Here is a 20,315-nt window from a genome sequence, read left to right as displayed (position 1 = left end):
AACCCCAGGGGGGGAACAACTCTAACCCCAGGGGGGGAACAACTCTAACCCCAGGGGGGGAACAACTCTAACCCCAGGGGGGAACAACCCTAACCCTAGGGGGGCTTCTAGTAGGAGTATTAAAAAAAAAGTGTTATTAGTAAAAAGCCCCCGCCCCCTAATAAGTCAGAATCACCCCCCTTTTCCCATGTTTTTAATAAAAGTAAATAAATAAATAAACAAACATGTTTGCTATCGCCGCGTGCGTAATCGCCCGAACTATTAATCACATTCCTGATCTCGCACGGTAAACGGCGTCAGCGCAAAAAAATCCCAAAGTGCAAAATTGCGCATTTTTGGTCGCAGGAAATCCAGAAAAAATTTAATAAAAAGCGATCAAAAAGTCATATATGCGCAATCAAGGTATCGATAGAAAGTAAACATCATGGCGCAAAAAATGACACCTGACAAAGCCCCATAGACCAAAGAATAAAAGCGCTATAAGCCTGGGAATGGAGCGATTTTAAGGAACGTATATTTGTTAACAATGGTTTGAATTTTTTACAGGCCATCAGATACAATATAAGTTATACATGTTATATATCGTTGTAATTGTAACGACTTGTGGAACATGCATAACCAGTCAGTTTTACCCCAGGGCGAACTGTGTAAAAACGAAAGCCCCCTAAATAAAATAAAATGTTTTTGTTTTGTTTTTTGTTCAATTTCACCACACATTAAATTTTTTGCTGGTTTCGCAGTGTACTTTGTGCAAAAATTCAGCCTGTCATTGCAAAGTACAATTAGTGACGCAAAAAATAAGGGCTCATGTGGGTTTCTAGGTGGAAAAATGCAAGTGCTATGGCCTTTTAAACACAAGGAGGAAAAAACTAAAACGCAAAAACGAAAATTGTCTCTGTCCTTAAGAGGTTAATAGGTCTGTACATTGCTGACAGCACTATGGACGTGTGAACGTAGCCTAAGAGTGCAGGGGTGATGTCATGGGAAGAAGCATTTATCTCTATGGGTGTTATCACCATAAAGATGTTACGGTGTCTCCTTCCCCTCTGAAGGCACTACAAATCCCAGCAAGCACACATAGCACAGACAGAACACAAAAGATTTAATAACCCACCTCCTATGTATCATATAACTTCACAAACAGCCATCAGCTAAGAGACAGGTATTATTTGTGATTTGTGATGTATTCTTTCCTATAGAAAACTTCTGCTGCTCTCCAGAGTGGAGAGCATATCACTTCCTGCAGGACATACAGCAGCTGTTAAGTACTAGAAGATTTTTTAACAGATGTAAATTACAAATCTCTGGCACCAGTTAATCTAAAAGATATATATATATATAATTTATTTTATTTTTTTTTGCTGAACTACCGCTTTAATAACTACTGCAACTTAGCGATATTCACCCCCTAAATAAAATTCCCTATAGGAGCAGATTAGGTGTAGTCTTAAAGTGTCCCTTTATAATAACTGTATAAATATGGATAGATTTCCAAAGAGTTAAAGAGAAACTATCAGCAGATTAGAAGTATCTTTATCTTCATCCCCCAGTTCACCAAAACACCCGATTGGCATAGAAGATAAACTGGTAATATCACAGAAAGTTAGCTTTATCTACAGCGCACCATGCTCTATAGGGACATAGCAGCAGGTTAGATGACATGATCAATAACGCTCTAATTATGTAAGCAAAGATTTACAACAAAACTGCAAATGTGTGAACACACCCTTAGACTCTGTTTTCTCCCCCACAGGTTCCTTTGCAGAGATGTTACCTTTTGATCCGGTCTCGGTTCTATTATCCATCATAGTATGTATATTCTTGGTAACTGTTCTATGCAAAGAGAAGGAAGATGTTCCTCACAATTATCCTCCTGGGCCAAAGCCGTTGCCGATAATCGGGAATATTCTCAATTTAGATATTAGGAGGCCTTACTTATCATTCCAAGAGGTAAGATCCAAAGAGTGATGACATTTACAGCTTTTTCATCTATAAATATAGCACAATGCCAATCTATGAAGAGATGTTTCTACTTCATATTATTCAGCAATTATTCAGCATTTGGTTAAGTAATTTGCTTGACATACTGGCAGATGGCTTAAAGGAATTAGGTAGGGGTTTGAAACTTAGTTCCATTAAAGTAAATGGAGTTTAATTGCAAACCACACCTGAACTGGAGACAAGAGTAGTGGCCATGTATTTGTAGCGCTGGATAACCCCTTTAAGGCCCTATTACACAGGCCGATCTGGAGGAGCAAGCAAGCACCGACCTGTCAGTTCAGTGCTCGCTTGCCCTATTACATGCGCTGACAGCGAGCAAGTCAGAGGGGGGGTGCCCATAGGAGGCAGCGCCAGTCTTCTGTGACTGCTCTTATTACGTGGAGCAACAGCCAGCAGTTTTTTTTTTTAACATGTTGAAAGACAAGGATCAGCCAATACTGCGCATGTCGACTGATCGTTGCCTGTCCCTGCATATTAGAAAGATACATTCTCGTTTTGTGGGGTGGCGTGGGGGCGGAGGACATATGTAATAAGAAACTTTATATTCATATCATGACCTGTATTTTGCAGCTTGCTAAGAAGTACGGCCCGGTGTACAGTTTAAAGGTCGGGGTCCAGAAAGTAGTTGTGCTGTGCGGATATGACATTGTGAAGGAAGCTCTTGTCAACCACGCAGACGAGTTTGCTGTTAGACCGACTGTGCCGGTTTTTGTGGATTTTTCAAGAAATTACGGTATTTCTATGTAATATGTTGTAAAATTTGATGTTTCTAGTTACAAAATAAGCTGCTTAGCTTTTAGGAAATGTTGTCTTTCTGCTTACTGAAAGTACAACTCCAGCAAACTACGTCAGTAGAAGCGTATCTACGTTACGCGAAACAGTTGTCACGCTGCCACGCTGATTAGGAGGATCTGGCGTCTGCTCCCCTGCTTGTCCTACTATGGCGTTTTTAGAATATAATGAATAAAGAGAAGTTTTAACCAGAGACAAAGGGAAGAGTTATATCCATTTACCATGCCTGTGAATTGTGTAAAAAATAGACACAGTGGGGGAGATTTATCAAACATGGTGTAAAGTGAAACTGGCTCAGTTGCCCCTAGCAACCAATCAGATTCCACCTTTGATTTCTCACAGACTCTTTGGAAAATGAATGGTGGAATCTGATTGGTTGCTAGGGGCAACTGAGCCAGTTTCACTATACACCATGTTTGATAAATCTCCCCCAGTGACTACATTTACATTAAAAAAAAAGGTGATAACCCGTAATAAAAAAAAAAAAAAGATTAATTTTAATACTACTGCATTTATCTGAAAATAAGCCCAACTCCAAATATAAGCCCTAGATACAGTCAGCTGACCAGATCCCGGACACTGGGTGGCTGAGCATCAGCCAATCAGTGCCAGACTTGTTATGCTCCACCCCCACCTGCTCAACAAACTGCAGGGGAAGCCAACTATAGAGGGAGGTATACAGTGTGGGGGAATAACTACACATGGGGAGGGAAGTATACAGTATGGGGGGACTTACTGCAGAGGGAGAAGGGGGAAGTTTAGGAGCCCAATAACAGTGGAACAGTGGGGGTGAAGGAGGGCAATTCCCTGAAGAAGCTTTTACTGGCGAAACATGCGTAGGGACAGCTTTGACCATCACAGTGAGATGGGTGAGTGCTAATGTTACTAAGGATTTGTCTATATGAGCTATTGTTTAGGTACTGCTAACAAGACTAAAGCTATATTTACATATAGATAAAGCACTTTATTAGACATCTTTTTTTTTTTTTTTTACATCACTTTATTGCTTGGTCCTTTATATTCATGTAATTTTATTTACCTGTGGTTGTTTTTAAATTGTAGATAATCATGATAACTAAAGACATTTTGATTATTTGAACCATGCCCATAGTTTTTAATCTATCTAATTGAAGGGTTGTTCTTGTCCTTTGGTAGAGTGACACCTAGTGGGGCAGCGTTTTATTGTGCCCCCTTTGTTTAGTGCGGTTACCAACCTTTTTTTGTATATTAACAATGGAACATGGAACAGCATGGTGGCTAACTGCCTTATAGAGTGGGGCTACAGTGTAGGGGCATACCCTGAAAATCAACACTAGCCGTTTTTTCAGAGAAATGGTGAATCTGTATTTTTCTGCAGAAGCATAATTTTTTTTGCAGATGGTAAGGATATCCCATATGTAATGCAAAAGGACGCTGGTTGAACTCAGGGAGATCAACCAAAACACCGTAGAGACACAATCACATGTCTCAACGTCGGTGTATTCTAGAACATTGCCCCCTGGGAAATCAAATATGCAAAAGAACACTGACCTTGAGACATGTGATGGTGTCTCTGCAGTGTTCTTTTGCATATTTGATTTCCCAGGGGGCAATGTTCTAAAATACACTGACGTTGAGACGTGTGATGGTGTCTCTGCAGTGTATTCTAGAACATTGCCCCCTGGGAAATCAAATATGCGAAAGAACACTGCAGAGACACCATCACATGTCTCGACGTCAGTGAACTAGCCAGACCTTCCCTCTGGGAAGGAACAACCAAGCCAAAGGCGTTCTCCAGTCAAGGAAACCACCTCAGCAAGGTATCTATCCACAGACAGCTGTTTTGGGGGTTTTGCCCCTCATCAGTTTGGAGTAGGTTTCTGGCTAGTGGGAGCAATGACTAGTAAGTGCATGCAAAAGGATGCTGGTTGACCTTAGGGAGATCAACCAAAACACCGCAGAGACACCATCATGTGTCTCAACGTCAGTGTATTCTAGAACATTGCCCCTTTTGTCCTTTTGCATGCACTTACTAGTCATTGCTCCCACTAGCCAGAAACCTACTCCACACTGATGAGGGGCAAAAACCCTGAAACAGCTGTCTGTGGATGGATACCTTGCTGAGGTGGTTTCCTTGACTGGAGAACGCCTTTGGCTTGGTTGTTCCTTCCTAGAGGGAAGGTCTGGCTAGTTTACTGACGTCGAGACATGTGATGGTGTCTCTGCAGTGTTCTTTTGCATATCCCATATGTAATGTCCGCAAGAAATTGCAAAACCTGTAGACTTCTATTGACTAATTAGTTCTGCAATTATGGTCCGTACTAGGACATGTCCGATTTTTGCTTGGGTTGCGGATTGTGAATACTCGGCCTGTTCCCCAGTACCTTGCACCAACTCCATCTGGTCTTTGGGAACCAGTTGTTGCTCACTGCGGAACCACACTTGTGGAGCGCCCTGGTGTCTTTTAGCGGCCTAGTGACTTCTATAAGTTTAGCTTCCACATCCTGGAGTGGGATAAAGGGTGAAGACCCAGTGGGCACTTAGACTTCGCTTCTTGGTGGTGCGTTGAACATCAGTCAATACACGAGGCTCATGTGACTTCTATGTACCTAGTCAATCACTTTGTTAGCATGTGGGTCACAGTGACCTCATTACTTGTACTTTCTCAATAGCTTACCTTGTATGTGTGTGTATAACAGCTGTATGTGGATGGTTACCTAGCCTTGGTTTGTCCCTTGTCATTACACTGACTTATAGGGCCACTTAATATGGTGGATTTGGTGGTTTCCTAACAGGAGCTGCCACTTGGCTGGGTCCTTCCCGAAGGAATATCTGGCTAGTCCTGTGTTTTGAGACTCTTCAATGAGGCTCAACGGACTCCTCTTTTGCATACTCATGTTTCCCAGCGGGGCAATGCACCTAGGACTTCACTGCATTGAGCACTTTCACTAGCAGCCGGCAGTGTTGTTGTTTGGCTGTTCTCCCTGAGTTCAGCAATCTGTTTCTCTTATGGCTCTACTAGGCATTGCTCCCACCTAGCCAGAATCCTGCTCCACACTGATGAGGGGCAACACCCCGAAACAGCTGTATGTGGATGGTTACCTAGCCTTGGTTTGTCCCTTGTCATTACACTGACTTATAGGGCCACTTAATATGGTGGATTTGGTGGTTTCCTAACAGGAGCTGCCACTTGGCTGGGTCCTTCCCGGAAGGATATCTGGCTAGTCCTGTGTTTTGAGACTCTTCAATGAGGCTCAACGGACTCCTCTTTTGCATACTCATGTTTCCCAGCGGGGCAATGCACCTAGGACTTCACTGCATTGAGCGCTTTCACTAGCAGCCGGCAGTGTTGTTGTTTGGCTGTTCTCCCTGAGTTCAGCAATCTGTTTCTCTTATGGCTCTACTAGGCATTGCTCCCACCTAGCCAGAATCTTGCTCCACACTGATGAGGGGCAACACCCCGAAACAGCTGTATGTGGATGGTTACCTAGCCTTGGTTTGTCCCTTGTCTTTACACTGACTTATAGGGCCACTTAATATGGTGGATTTGGTGGTTTCCTAACAGGAGCTGCCACTTGGCTGGGTCCTTCCCGGAAGGATATCTGGCTAGTCCTGTATTTTGAGACTCTTCAATGAGGCTCAACGGACTCCTCTTTTGCATACTCATGTTTCCCAGGGGGCAATGCACCTAGGACTTCACTGCATTGAGCACTTTCACTAGCAGCCGGCAGTGTTGTTGTTTGGCTGTTCTCCCTGAGTTCAGCAATCTGTTTCTCTTATGGCTCTACTAGGCATTGCTCCCACCTAGCCAGAATCCTGCTCCACACTGATGAGGGGCAACACCCCGAAACAGCTGTATGTGGATGGTTACCTAGCCTTGGTTTGTCCCTTGTCATTACACTGACTTATAGGGCCACTTAATATGGTGGATTTGGTGGTTTCCTAACAGGAGCTGCCACTTGGCTGGGTCCTTCCCGGAAGGATATCTGGCTAGTCCTGTGTTTTGAGACTCTTCAATGAGGCTCAACGGACTCCTCTTTTGCATACTCGTGTATAACAGGTCTGTCTACATAAAGGTGGAGTTTGGACATTTGTCTTTGATACTGGTTTACTCCAGGCCAGAATTGCTGGTTATTGTAGTACCTCTTTTCCATCCTCTAGATTTTGGATTTTATTTTACTATAACAAAAGATCTGTAAGTTTTAGTTTCTATTTAAACTATTTTCTAATTTTAAGTTTTGTATTTTCTCATTGTTATGGGGGCATCCATGTTACCTAAGTTATATTTTGAGACAGGCTTTACAGCAAGTCCCATGAACAAAGTCAACAATAGGAGCTGCCCCATTGACAGAAAAGGGAAGTTAAATCAGACACTTCTCCTCCAGGCTGCGCTGTCTTGCTCTGGGGTGATTCTGTCCGTTAGATGGCCATCATAGAGGAGCATGTGACCATGCTCCGCCGCCCAGTGTCCACCAATAAACCTGTATATGCCTATGGGGGCCACTGGGGGCAGGGCATGGTCACATGCTCCTCCATGTCAGTGGTCATATTGACAGAATCACCACAGAGCAGGACAGCACAGCCTGAAGGAGGGGCATCTGATTTTAGCTCTATGAGGTACTCAAGGGGATACTGTCAGTAACTGCTGTGAGTACACTTACTACTGTACACTGGATAATTTTACTATAATGTGCTTAACCCCTTTAAGGTACTTTCAAAGTGAAGGCAAGAGTTGTGAGCTTCTTTTATGTATTCTCTATCTACTGCTGTCGACTGCAAAGTACAGGTCACTTTCCAGCAGCCTCCTCCCTATCATCACAGACAGAGCAGAAAGTGTTCGCTTAGTTTTTAACTTGAAAAGTGCAAGATTTCAGCATTATATTATGAAGTAGATAATAAAATGGAAAAAATGATAAATCACTAAAAATTACTTCTGTTAAAATAAATCAGCTGCTGTACGGTGTGTCCCTGAGGAAGTGGTGTTTGCTTTCCAGTCTCTCTGCTGCCACCTTTGTCCATGTCAGAGACAAAGCAGTAACATATGCCCATAGAAAACCTCTTCTGCTCTGGACAGTTCCTGACATGGACAGAGGTGGCAGCAGAGAGCACTGTGTCAGACTGGAAAGAACACTCAAAGATGTGCCAAATATATAGAGCAGCTCTAGATGGATGCAACCACTCAACAAAATTAATAAGGGCCATAAGCCCAAAACACACTTGACTTATTAATAAAAAAATCTTTGCGCTTCACTAAAAACACTCAGTCACCATAGTCTATATAGGTACAGGTAAAATCCATCTGGGTCAAGGAGGTCACATGTAGCTGCACACGTATTTGTTTTAGTTTTTTATGTTTTTGTAATGCTGGAATGTTGTAAGGAGAAAAACATCTCAAACTACAGCAAAGAGTTTATTTATATTTTATATGTCTATTCTTCAGGTCTTATCTTCTCTAGTGGAGATAACTGGAGAACCATGAGACGGTTCACTCTTTCTACACTACGAGCTTTTGGTATGGGGAAAAAAACCATAGAAGACCAGATTAATGAGGAATCTAGTAGATTAGTGGAGACATTCAAATCCTTCAAAGGTAAAACAATCTTATTATACTGCAACTTATAGAAGTAATGTATCAAGCACCACATTTTTTTATGCCGCTCTAATTTTAAAGGGGTATTCCCCCCCAAAAAAATTATTTTTGCATTAATATGTTGCCCACCCGTAGCTTTCCATCTTTCCAATATCAATTTATTAAGCATTCTGCAGTTTTGCTGTTATCTAGGAGCATTCACCAGCACCAAACAGATAGAATCATCAGCTCTCAGTCCAACCCGACACCGCTCCCTGCTCCTGGCCCGCACCCTCTGAGACGGCATCACGTGTCCTCCCGCTATTCAATGGGCTGGATTAGCTCTTCTAACTCAGCCAAACTGAAGTGAGGGAGGACAGTGACGGGGGTGACTGCTGTTTGAGAGGGAGAGAGTGACCAGTGCAGCTGTCTCTAACAGCAGCCACCCACATCACCCGCACCGTTAACCTGTGGCACCGCCCCCACCCCACCCCCGGCTCACCCGTGGCAACACCCTGCCCCTGCTCTCAACCATGCCACCCCTGCTATCACCCGTGTACACTCTATTCAGTCTCCCAGCTGCCTTGATGTGTATGATCCTCGCGGCACCCCCCCCCCCAACCCGCACCGCTCACCTGCGCACCCCCTGCTCCGGGTCTCACCCATTATCACCCGCCACTCGTCCGACACCTCCGCCCGCCACCACCAGCGGCAGCACCTGACCCCCCTTAGGTGTAACCAGCAGCAGCACCATTCCCCCCCCCCCCCCCCGCATCACCCACAGCTCCTGTTATCACCTGCGGCACTCATCTGACCCCCCCCCCCTCCAGTCTCACCCGTTATCACCCGGCACTTGACCGACACCCCCATCCGCTACCACCAGCGGCAGCACCTGACACCCCTCCCCCTTCGGTCTCATCCACGGCAGCACCATTTCCCCCCCGCATCACCCATAGCTCCTGTTATCACCTGCGGCACTCATCTGACCCCCCCCCCCAGCAGCACCTCACCCCCCCCTCCAGTCTCACCCGCGGCAGCACCATTACCCCAAGCCCCCCCCCGTATCACCTCACTAGTGCTGATCTTCCGAGGCAGGAGACACCATCAACCCCCCCTCCCAGGCACATGCATGGGACCTATAAAACTACCCCCCTCCCTGGGCATATCCGCGAGACCTCCCCCACTCCCTCAGCTCAAAAGCACCGCTCACCCACGGCACCGCAACACCAACATCCATCCCCCCCCCTGCACCTACCCTGACCATCTCAGCTCTGCTACATCCTCAATACCATCTCTGCTCTGCTATATCCCAGTCACCATCTCAGCTATGCTACATCCTCAACACCATCTCTGCTCTGTTATATTCCCGTCACCATCTCAGCTCTGCTACACCATCATCATCGCCATCATCAACTCTGCTCTGCTACTTCACCATTATCAGGCTTAAGCATTGCATGATGGGAAATGTAGTTTCCTATCTTGATAATAGACCATCTTTTAGAAAACTTGTAACTCAGGATCGGCAGCAGCTAGAAAGATGGGAGACGGCTCGAAATACTCAGGGGGACTTGGTGAGTAAGACCCGCTATGTTTGGGAGTATTACATTTTTTTCACTCTTGGGGGGAATACCCCTTTAACCCCTTAGCGACCCATGACGTATCTGATACAGCATGGTGCCGCTCGGGGTGTTCAGAGAGGGGTCCCGCCGGGACCCCGCTATGAACGGCGCTGATTCCGGCTGACACGTGCAGCCGGGCAGTGCCTCTATTAGCCGGCGCGGGTCCCGTTGCCGCGCCGGCTAATTAAGCCTCTAAGTGCAGCTGTCAAACCTGACAGCTGCACTTAGATGCTGTGCTCTCCGTGTCCCTGGTGTCTAGTGGGACGGATCTCCCCCCCCGCGATGCGATCGCGGGGGGGAGATCCGTTCTTCTGCCCGTGCCGGGCCTCAGCGTCGGAATGACGCTGATCCCGGCTCGGAAATAGATTGCTATGGCCTGCAGCAGGCCATAGCAATCTATGACCGATCTCATGGATCTTTGCTGTGTATATACACAGCATTGATCTCTATGAGAGATCATTGCTGTCTATATACAAGTCCCCCAGGGGGGCTTCTAGTTAAAGTAAAAAAAAAAGTAAAAAAGTGTTTTTATTAATAAAAAATCCCCTCCCCTAATAAAAGTCCAAATCACCCACCTTTTCCCATTTTATAAATATAAATTAATAAATAAATAAACATATTTAGTATCGCCGCGCGCGTAATCGCCCGAACTATTAATCACATTCCTGATCTCGCACGGTAAACGGCGTCAGCGCAAAAAAATTCCAAAGTGCAAAATTGTGCATTTTTGGTCGCATCAAATCCAGAAAAAATGTAATAAAAAACTATCAAAAAGTCGTATATGCGCAATCAAGGTACCGATAGAAAGAACTCATCATGGCGCAAAAAATGACACCTCACACAGCCCCATAGACCAAAGGATAAAAGCGCTATAAGCCTGGGAATGGAGCGATTTTAAGGAACGTATATTTGTTAACAACGGTTTGAATTTTTTACAGGCCATCAGATACAATATAAGTTATACATGTTATATATCATAGTAATCATAACGACTTGAGGAACATGCATAACAAGTCAGTTTTACCATAGGACGAACGGCGTAAATGCAAAACTCCCCGAAATCAAAACAAATTTGTTTTTTTTTTTCAATTTGACAGCGCAAATGATTTTTTTCCGGTTTCGCAGCATATGTTATGGAAAAATAATGCCTGTCATTGCAAAGTACAATTGGTTTCGCAAAAAATAAGCGCTCATATACGTCTCTAGGTGAAAAAATGCAAGCGCTGTTGACTTTTAAACTTAAAATGGAATAAGCAAAAGCGCAAAAACGAAAATTGGCTTTGACCTTAAGGGGTTTAATTCCATCCACTTGTGCTTTGCTAGATTTATTAAGAGGTGCACGCCTCTAATAATCCTGCCCTTCTGTGTGGTTCTGAGATAACTTATTGTTCAAATCTATGCTATGTTGAAAAGAAGCGTAAATAACATACTATATTAAGTACTATAATACCGCCTCCTACATACAAGAATATAACTACTATAATGTGCAATGGAGAGAAAGGAATCCGCACTCACCGGTCAGCAGAAAGGAAGGTTTATTGATCCATACACCAGAGGCTAGAGCTGGGAGAGGGAATGTGTTACACAGGTGTGCTCCTTACAGCTACAATTATTTCTCGCCTACTCGGCGCTTCGTCTGGCTGTGAGCAACGTCAGAGGAAGGGGGAGGTGCATTATATACAAAGACAGGTGAGAAATAAAGACAAAATAAATACAACGTATATGTGAATAAACACAAAATATAAATTACAATAGCGTATTCGTGTCATTTCGCTCGTTCAAGCCACATGGGCCTGTGGCATCTAATTTCAAGATCCACTGGGTTTCGCGCTTCAAGAGGAGTTTATGCCTGTCAGAACCGTCTGTGGTAGGGTTAACCCTTTCCAAACCAAAAAATTGTAAGAGCTTGGTGTTAGACTGGTGTACAGTCCTAACATGCTCGATCAGTCGTGGTACACCTTTGCCCGTGCGCACCGAATAAAGGTGTTCTTTAAACCGCGTCCATAAAGGGCGCTTGGTTTTACCAATGTAGAATCTGTGGCACGGGCAGAGGATGGCATATATAACATGGGTTGTGCGGCATGTGATTAAATCACGTACTAAACAGTCTTGACCTGCCAAATTTAGAAAGGACGTATTATACATTTGTGAACAATACGCGCAAGACCCACAACGTTTGTTACCTTCCGGTCTACCCTGTTGGAGCAAGTTCAGATTATGTTTGGGTGTACCTCTGTCTAGTGAATCGCCTATGGTAGTGTTTTTTCTAAAAGTGATGAGGGGTTTTCTATTGGCCACCACGGCAAGATCGGGGTCCTGCTGTAACAGGAACCAATGTTTTTTAATGATGTTGCAGAGGGTGTTGTTCATCTGAGTATTTTGCAGAACGAAAGAAAATCTTTTGTGGTCAGAAGCAGTGGGGGAATTAGTGTGGGACTTATACCTAGGACGATGTAATGTGGATTTGTCTATCGCTACGGCTCTGGTATAAGCGCTGTCTATGACAGACTGGGGATAACCCCTACTGAGAAGGCGAAGCTTTAATTCATTAGCCTGTCGCTGGAAACCAGTCTCGGTGTCATTAATGCGTTTGATGCGCAACATCTGTCCATAGGGGATGGAGTCGCGCACTTGGGGGGGATGGGAACTCTGGTAATGGAGTAGAGCATTGGCCGCTGTATGCTTGCGAAAAACTGTGGTGTGTAGCTGAGTAGATGTAGCAGTAACTAAGACATCAAGGAACTCTAAACTATTTCCACCAAAGCAAGAAGTAAAAAACATAACATGTTACAGGTGTTAGTGTCATTGAGATATGAAATAAATAAATTAAACCTAACACCTGTAACATGTTATGTTTTTTACTTCTTGCTTTGGTGGAAATAGTTTAGAGTTCCTTGATGTCTTAGTTACTGCTACATCTACTCAGCTACACACCACAGTTTTTCGCAAGCATACAGCGGCCAATGCTCTACTCCATTATATAATACGTCCTTTCTAAATTTAGGAGGTGAAGACTGTTAAGTACGTGATTTAATCACATGCCGCACAACCCATGTTATATATGCCATCCTCTGCCCGTGCCACAGATTCTACATTGGTAAAACCAAGCGCCCTTTATGGACGCGGTTTAAAGAACATCTTTATTCGGTGCGCACGGGCAAAGGTGTACCACGACTAATCGAGCATGTTAGGACTGTATACCAGTCTAACACCAAGATCTTACAATTTTTTGGATTGGAAAGGGTTAACCCTACCACAGACAGTTCTGACAGGCTTAAACTCCTCTTGAAGCGCGATACCCAGTGGATCTTGAAATTAGATGCCACAGGCCCATGTGGCCTGAACGAGCGAAATGACATGAATACGCTATTGTAATTTATATTTTGTGTTTATTCACATATACGTTGTATTTATTTTGTCTTTATTGCTCACCTGTCTTTGTATATAATGCACCTCCCCCTTCCTCTGACGTTGCTCACAGCCAGACGAAGCGCCGAGTAGGCGAGAAACAATTGTAGCTGTAAGGAGCACACCTGTGTAACACATTCCCTCTCCCAGCTCTAGCCTCTGGTGTATGGATCAATAAACCTTTCTTTCTGCTGACCGGTGAGTGCGGATTCCTTTCTCTCCATTGCACATTTTGAATTGTCTCGGCTGTCTCCTGCACCCCGACCATACGAGGTTTACCTGCACTGAGCTTTGCTGTATATATCCCAGCCCTCGGTCCCACGCAAGTGTTGCCATCAGCTGGTGCCGGCTGAACTCCTCTCACCCGCATTATAACTACTATAATACTGCTTCTATATACAAGAATATAACTACTATAATACTGCTCTCTATATACAAGAATATAACTACTATAATACTGCTTCTATATACAAGAATATAACTACTATAATACTGCCTCCTATATACAAGAATATAACTACTATAATGGTACAATATGAGAAATGAAGTTCCGCACTCGCCGGATCCGATGCAAGCAGGCAGATCCCTATTACGTGAGTATTCACATAGCGGGGAGGGGATGGGACAGGGTGCTCAACGTGGCTCTGGCGGCGATTGCCGTTTCAGGCTATACCAACCTATCTTCTGGCCTAAGAGTACGCCCCCTGCAGGCGGAAAGGGTGTGAAGTAAGGACGGGATGTGTGCATGTGACATCATTAGCATAAAAACAATTGCAATATTATGTAATACATAAAATATTCTTACAAATAGACGCTTAGGTCATTTCTTTCGTTTAAACCCAGGGCTCCAGTCACCTCAAGACCGGTTATCCAGAGAAATTCTTTTCTCAATAGTAATTGGTGTCGGTCCGCCTCTCCTTTTTGTGGGTTAACCCTTTTGAGGCCTAGGAACTTGACACCTCTAGTATCTCCCCCGTGTTGTTTTCTAATATGCTCAATTAGGCGGGGCACCCCTTTCCCCATTCTGACAGAGTACATGTGTTCTTTGTATCTCTGCCAGAGGGGGAGCTTGGTTTTGCCTATATAGAATCGCATGCACGGGCAGACTATTGAACATACTACATATGCGGTTTTAGCCGGTAAAAACAAATTCACGCCATTCTGGTTATTAAAATAACAACCAGAATGGCGTGAATATGTTTTTTACATATAAGTTTGGAGGTTGTTCCTTAGATTTTTTTAGATGTTCAGTTACAAGTCACAGAGGAACGTATTCAGACCTCTGTGTTTCGCAAGCCCACTGCGTGTAATTCTCTCCTCCACTACGCCAGCTCTCATCCCCCGGTTGTCAAGAGAGCTATCCCCCATGGACAGATGTTGCGTCTGCGTAGGGTGAATAGCAATCTTGAACAGTTCAGGGTACAGGCTGGCGAGTTGGGGAGAAAACTTGCACGCAGGGGGTATCCCCAGGACATGATCAGTGACGCTTATACCCGTGCAGAAAATCTGGATAGAGCATTCCTACTCACCAATAAGAACAAGAAACAGGACACAAATAGAAGGTTTACGTTTGTTTTTCATAATTCACCTCAAAATGATATATTAATCGCCACTGGTTTATTCTAGAAAATGATCCTGATCTTAGAGAAATAGCGTCTCGTGAGCCATGTATCACACATAGACGTAATAAAACTAACGGAGATATGCTGAATATTAGTAATGACAACAAACATAATGCAAATTGGCTATCATCTTCACTGCCACAAGGTAATAAGTGCGGCCAATGCAACTATTGCCAATTTTTCATTAATACAACATACATACGATTAGGGGGCAAAGAATGTTTCATTGCCGATTTCATTACCTGCAAAACCGCATATGTAGTATATGCGATAGTCTGCCCGTGCATGCGATTCTATATAGGCGAAACCAAGCGCCCCCTCTGGCAGAGATACACATGTACTCTGTCAGAATGGGGAAAGGGGTGCCCCGCCTAATTGAGCATATTAGAGAACAACATGGGGGCGATACTAGAGGTGTCAAGTTCCTAGGCCTCAAAAGGGTTAACCCACAAAAAGGAGGGGCGGACCGACACCAATTACTATTGAGAAAAGAATCTCTCTGGATAACCGGTCTTGAGGTGACTGGAGCCCTAGGTTTAAACGAAACAAATGACCTAAGCGTCTATTTGTAAGAATATTTTCTGTATTACATAATATTGTAATTGTTTTTATGCTAATGATGTCACGTGCACACATCCCGTCCTTATTTCACACCCCTTCCGCCTGCAAGGGGCGTACTCTTAGGTCAGAAGATTGGCGGCGACGGCCGTTTCAGGCTATACCAGCCTGAGGCATGTTGAGCACCCTGTCCCATCCCCTCCCCGCTATGTGAATACTCACGTAATAAAGATCTGCCTGCTTGCATCGGATCCGGTGAGTGCGGAACTTTATTTCTCATATTCTACCATTGACTGTTTGCTGACCTCTGCTTCAAGCACCCCGGAATTGTGGCATCTTTATACAATATAGCCCTATACACGGCAATAGACAAGGCATATTATATACCCTGGTGCTGGTTACCTGTTTTTCTCTTTGTGGCTATAACTACTATAAATCTGCTCCTATATACAAGAATATAACTACTATAATACTGCTCCTATATACAAGAATATAACTACTATAATACTGCTTCCTATACACAAGAATATAACTACTATAATACTGCTCCTATATACAAGAATATAGCTACTATAATACTGCTCCTATAAACAAGAATATAACCACTATAATACTGCTCCTATATACAAGTATATAACTACTATAATACTGCTCCTATATACAAGACTATAACTACTATAATACTGCTCCTATATACAGGAATATAACTACTATAATACTGCTCCTATATACAAGAATATAACTACTATAATACTGCCTCCTATATACAGGAATATAACTACTAAAATGCGGTTCAGGGAAGAAACAGAGTGCTGCACCTCACACCTATGGCTGATACTAGTGCCCCTAGGCTAAATAAAAAACACATCAGAATTTAGTGTATGAATTGATCAAGCCATACTGCCCCATGTACCTCGTGCCGGTATCTGATACACATGGGTCCCTACACTAAGTCCACACCTTGCTAGTCAGTGGCCACCAACCCCGCAGGCGTGCACAGCCAGGGAACGGGGGCCATGGGACGGCCCTGCGACCCCCATGCCACAGGACCAGACCCAAAAACACCACACCAGAACCCGGCCAGCACCGCCGGCGGAGAAGGTCGCCCCCAAGCAGCACAAGTCTGGATAAGGAATTACACTCACCATAGCTGCAGCAAACAGAATGGGAAAAAACAGGAGGGATTAAAACCATGTGCACTCAGGTGTCTCCTGCTAATTGCGGTCATGTGGGTCTCACCAGGAGGAGTGCAAAAGACGGAGAAAAGAGAGAACAAAATGCGGTTCAGGGAAGAAACAGAGCGCTGCACCTCACACCTATGGCTGATACTAGTGCCGCTAGGCTAAATAAAAAACACATCAGAATTTAGTGTATGAATTGATCAAGCCATACTGCCCCATGTACCTCGTGCCGGTATCTGATACACATGGGTCCCTACACTAAGTCCACACCGTGCCAGTCAGTGGCCACCAACCCCGCAGGCGTGCACAGCCAGGGAACGGGGGCCATGGGACGGCCCTGCGACCCCCATGCCACAGGACCAGACCCAAAAACACCACACCAGAACCCGGCCAGCACCGCCGGCGGAGAAGGTCGCCCCCAAGCAGCACAAGTCTGGATAAGGTATTACACTCACCATAGCTGCAGCAAACAGAATGGGAAAAAACAGGAGGGATTAAAACCATGTGCACTCAGGTGTCTCCTGCTAATTGCGGTCATGTGGGTCTCACCAGGAGGAGTGCAAAACACGGAGAAAAGAGAGAAACAAAATGCGGTTCAGGGAAGAAACAGAGTGCTGCACCTCACACCTATGGCTGATCTCCCTCTCTGAACAGCTAGCACTCCTTTATAAGACCCACATGACCAAAATTAGCGGGATATGCCTGTGCTCACATGTCTGGACCCTATGTCTTCCCCATTCTGTGAGAGCAGCAATGGTAAGTGTAATACCATATCCATTATCCATACTTGTGTCGTTTGGGGGCAGCCTTCCCCGCCGGTGGTGCTGGCCGGGTTTTGGTGGGGCTTTTTGGGTCTGGTCCTGTGACATTGGGGTTGCAGGGCCGTTCCATGGCCTCCCTTCCCTGCATGTGCACGCTTTGCGGGGTTGGCGGTCGCTGACCGACACGGTGTGGAGTTAGCGTAGGGACCCGTGTGGACCAGAGGACCTGCGCGGTGGTACACGGGGCAATATGGCTTGATCAATTCATATACAGACACTCTGGTGTTGATTTTTAATATAGGCCTAGCGGCATTAGTATCAGCCATAGATGGGATGTGCAGCCGTTCCATTCTCTCCAGTTCGTCCAGTACGTCTCTGCACTCACACCAGTTCCACGCCGCAGCGCTTTGTCAAGTTCAGAACTGCAGTGTGAAACTGTTGTGATTGCAGAGACGTTCCCGCACCTTTTCCACCCTTCCCCCTCTCCGGTATGATCTGATGTTAATAAACTACTGAAGATTTTCCACAGATCGGTGAGTGCATTGGATTTTGTCTCTCCTGCATATGCCATAACTACTATAATACTGCTCCTATATACAAGAATATAACTACTATAATACTGTCCCTATATACAAGAATATAACTACTATAATACTGCCTCGTATATACAAGAATATAACTACTATAACTAGATTTGCATTTCCAGGGAAATACATAGTGCTTGAAAAGAGCACCCCTTTACCAGTGACTTCCATTTAACTTTAATCCTGGGTGCCGTCCCTTTAAGAGCGACTTGGGTCCCATCCCTTTAAGAGCAACTTGGCTCCCGTCCCTTTAAGAGCGACATGGGTCCCTTCGCTCTTGAAGGGACCCAGGTCACTCTTAACGGAACCCAGGTCGCTCTTAAAGGGACCCAGGTCGCTCTTAAAGGTACCTAGGTCACTCTTAAAGGGTCCCAGGTCTCTCTTAATGGAACCCATTTAGCTCTTAAAGGGACCCAGATCACTCTTAAAGGGACCAATTTCACTCTAAAAGGGCCCCAGGTCGCTCTTAAAGGGCCCCCGTTGCACTTAAAGGGACCCAAATGGCTTTTAAAGGGACCCAGGTCGCTCTTAAAGGGACCCATTTCGCTCTTAAAGGGACCCATTTCGCTCTTAAAGGGACCCAGATCGCTCTTAAAGGGACCAATTTCACGCTTAAAGGGACCCATTTCACTCTTAAAGGGACCCAGTTCGCTCTTAAAAGGACCCATTTTGCTCTTAAAGGGACATATTTCGCTCTAAAAGGGACATATTTCGCTCTTAAAGGGACCCAGGTGGCTCTTAAAGGAACCCAGGTCGCTCTTAAAGGGACATATTTCGCTCTTGAAGGGACATATTTCGCTCTTAAAGGGACCCAGGTCGCTCATAAATGGACCAATTTCACTCTTAAAGGGACCAATTTCGCTCTTAAAGGGACCAATTTTGCTCTTAAAGGGACCCAGGTCGCTCTTAAAAGGACCCATTTTGCTCTTAAAGGGACATATTTCGCTCTTAAAGGGACCCAGATCGCTCTTAAAGGGACCCAGGTCGCTCTTAAAGAGACCCAGGTCGCTCTTAAAAGGACCCATTTTGCTCTTAAAGCGACATTTTTCGCTCTTAAAGGGACCCAGGTTGCTCTTAAAGGGACATATTTTGCTCTTAAAGGGACATACAGTGGTACCTCGGTTTTCGAACATAATTGGTTCTGGAAGGCTGTTCCATAACCGAGCAGTTCGAAAACCGAGCTGTAAGTTCCCATAGGGAACAATGTAAATGTGATTAATTGGTTTTTACACTCCCTGGGTCAGGTGCAGAGCACCCGGCCCACAGAGTGCAAAAACACTCCACATCCCCCGCAACAGTGAGAGGCAGGAGCGGGCGGCTATTTAAACTTGCCGCCGTGCTCATGCTCCAATCAGCTGCGGGGGACACCCTGTAAAGAAGTGGGGAATCCCATCATAATGATGGGATTCCCCACTTCTTTACACGGTGTCCCCGGCAGCTGAGAGGAGCAGGAGCACGGAGGCAAGTTTAAATAGCCGCCCGCTCCTGCCTCTCACTGCGGGGACAGGCTGTAAAGAAGCCGGCTCCCAGCGCTGTCCTCCTGTCTCTCCCCACCAGCCCCCGCCGTCCCGGGGCGCTTCCGATAAACTTACCCAGCCTGTACACCCCTATAGACTGCGGCGCGCCCGCAGCCCCGCTCACCAGCTTCTTGCTTCGCTGCTCCCCGCCGCCTCTGCAGGGTAAGAGAGAGTCTGCAGAGGCGGCGGGGAGCAGCGGGAGCAAGAAGCTGGTGAGCGGGGCTGCGGGCGCGCCGCAGTCTATAGGGGTGTACAGCGCTCCGGGGGGGCAGAGGGGCTGGTGGGGAGAGACAGGAGGACAGCGCTGGGAGCCGGCTTCTTTACAGCCTGTCCCCGCAGTGAGAGGCAGGAGCGGGCGGCTATTTAAACTTGCCACCGTGCTCCTGCTCCTCTCAGCTGCCGGGGACACCCTGTAAAGAAGTGGGGAATCCCATCATTATGATGGGATTCCCCACTTCTTTACAGGGTGTCCCCCGCAGCTGATTGGAGCAGGAGCACGGCGGCAAGTTTAAATAGCCGCCCGCTCCTGCCTCTCAGTGTTCCGAACACCTCTAACTGTCAGCTGAACATCAGTTCAGCTCACAGTTATCCCCCTGGTTTTGTTCGGATACCGAGCAAAACTTTAGGGGGAAATTTAGTTCGAAAACCGAATTGTTAGAACTCCGAGGTGTTCGGAAACCAAGGTTTTACTGTATTTCGCTCTTAAAGGGACCCAGGTCGCTTT

At 45.5% G+C, this 20,315-nt stretch overlaps 1 protein-coding gene across 2 annotated transcripts in view; it reads left to right on the top strand.

Moving 5' to 3' along the window:
- Positions 1 to 20,315, top strand: part of LOC138796016 (cytochrome P450 2K6-like) — a 70,579-nt gene that overhangs the window by 33,720 nt on the left and 16,544 nt on the right. For both annotated transcript variants that reach the window (XM_069975884.1, XM_069975885.1), the window contains exons 2-4: positions 1,754 to 1,950; positions 2,572 to 2,734; positions 8,213 to 8,362. In XM_069975884.1, the coding sequence (XP_069831985.1) occupies positions 1,754 to 1,950; positions 2,572 to 2,734; positions 8,213 to 8,362 (510 nt within the window). The remainder of the gene's footprint in view (positions 1 to 1,753; positions 1,951 to 2,571; positions 2,735 to 8,212; positions 8,363 to 20,315) is intronic.

Source organism: Dendropsophus ebraccatus, chromosome 6 (genome assembly GCF_027789765.1).
Source record: "Dendropsophus ebraccatus isolate aDenEbr1 chromosome 6, aDenEbr1.pat, whole genome shotgun sequence".
Taxonomy (NCBI): Eukaryota; Metazoa; Chordata; class Amphibia; order Anura; family Hylidae; genus Dendropsophus; species Dendropsophus ebraccatus.
The sequence above is the reverse complement of the archived record's forward strand: the minus strand, read 5'-3'. Positions and strand labels throughout refer to the sequence as shown.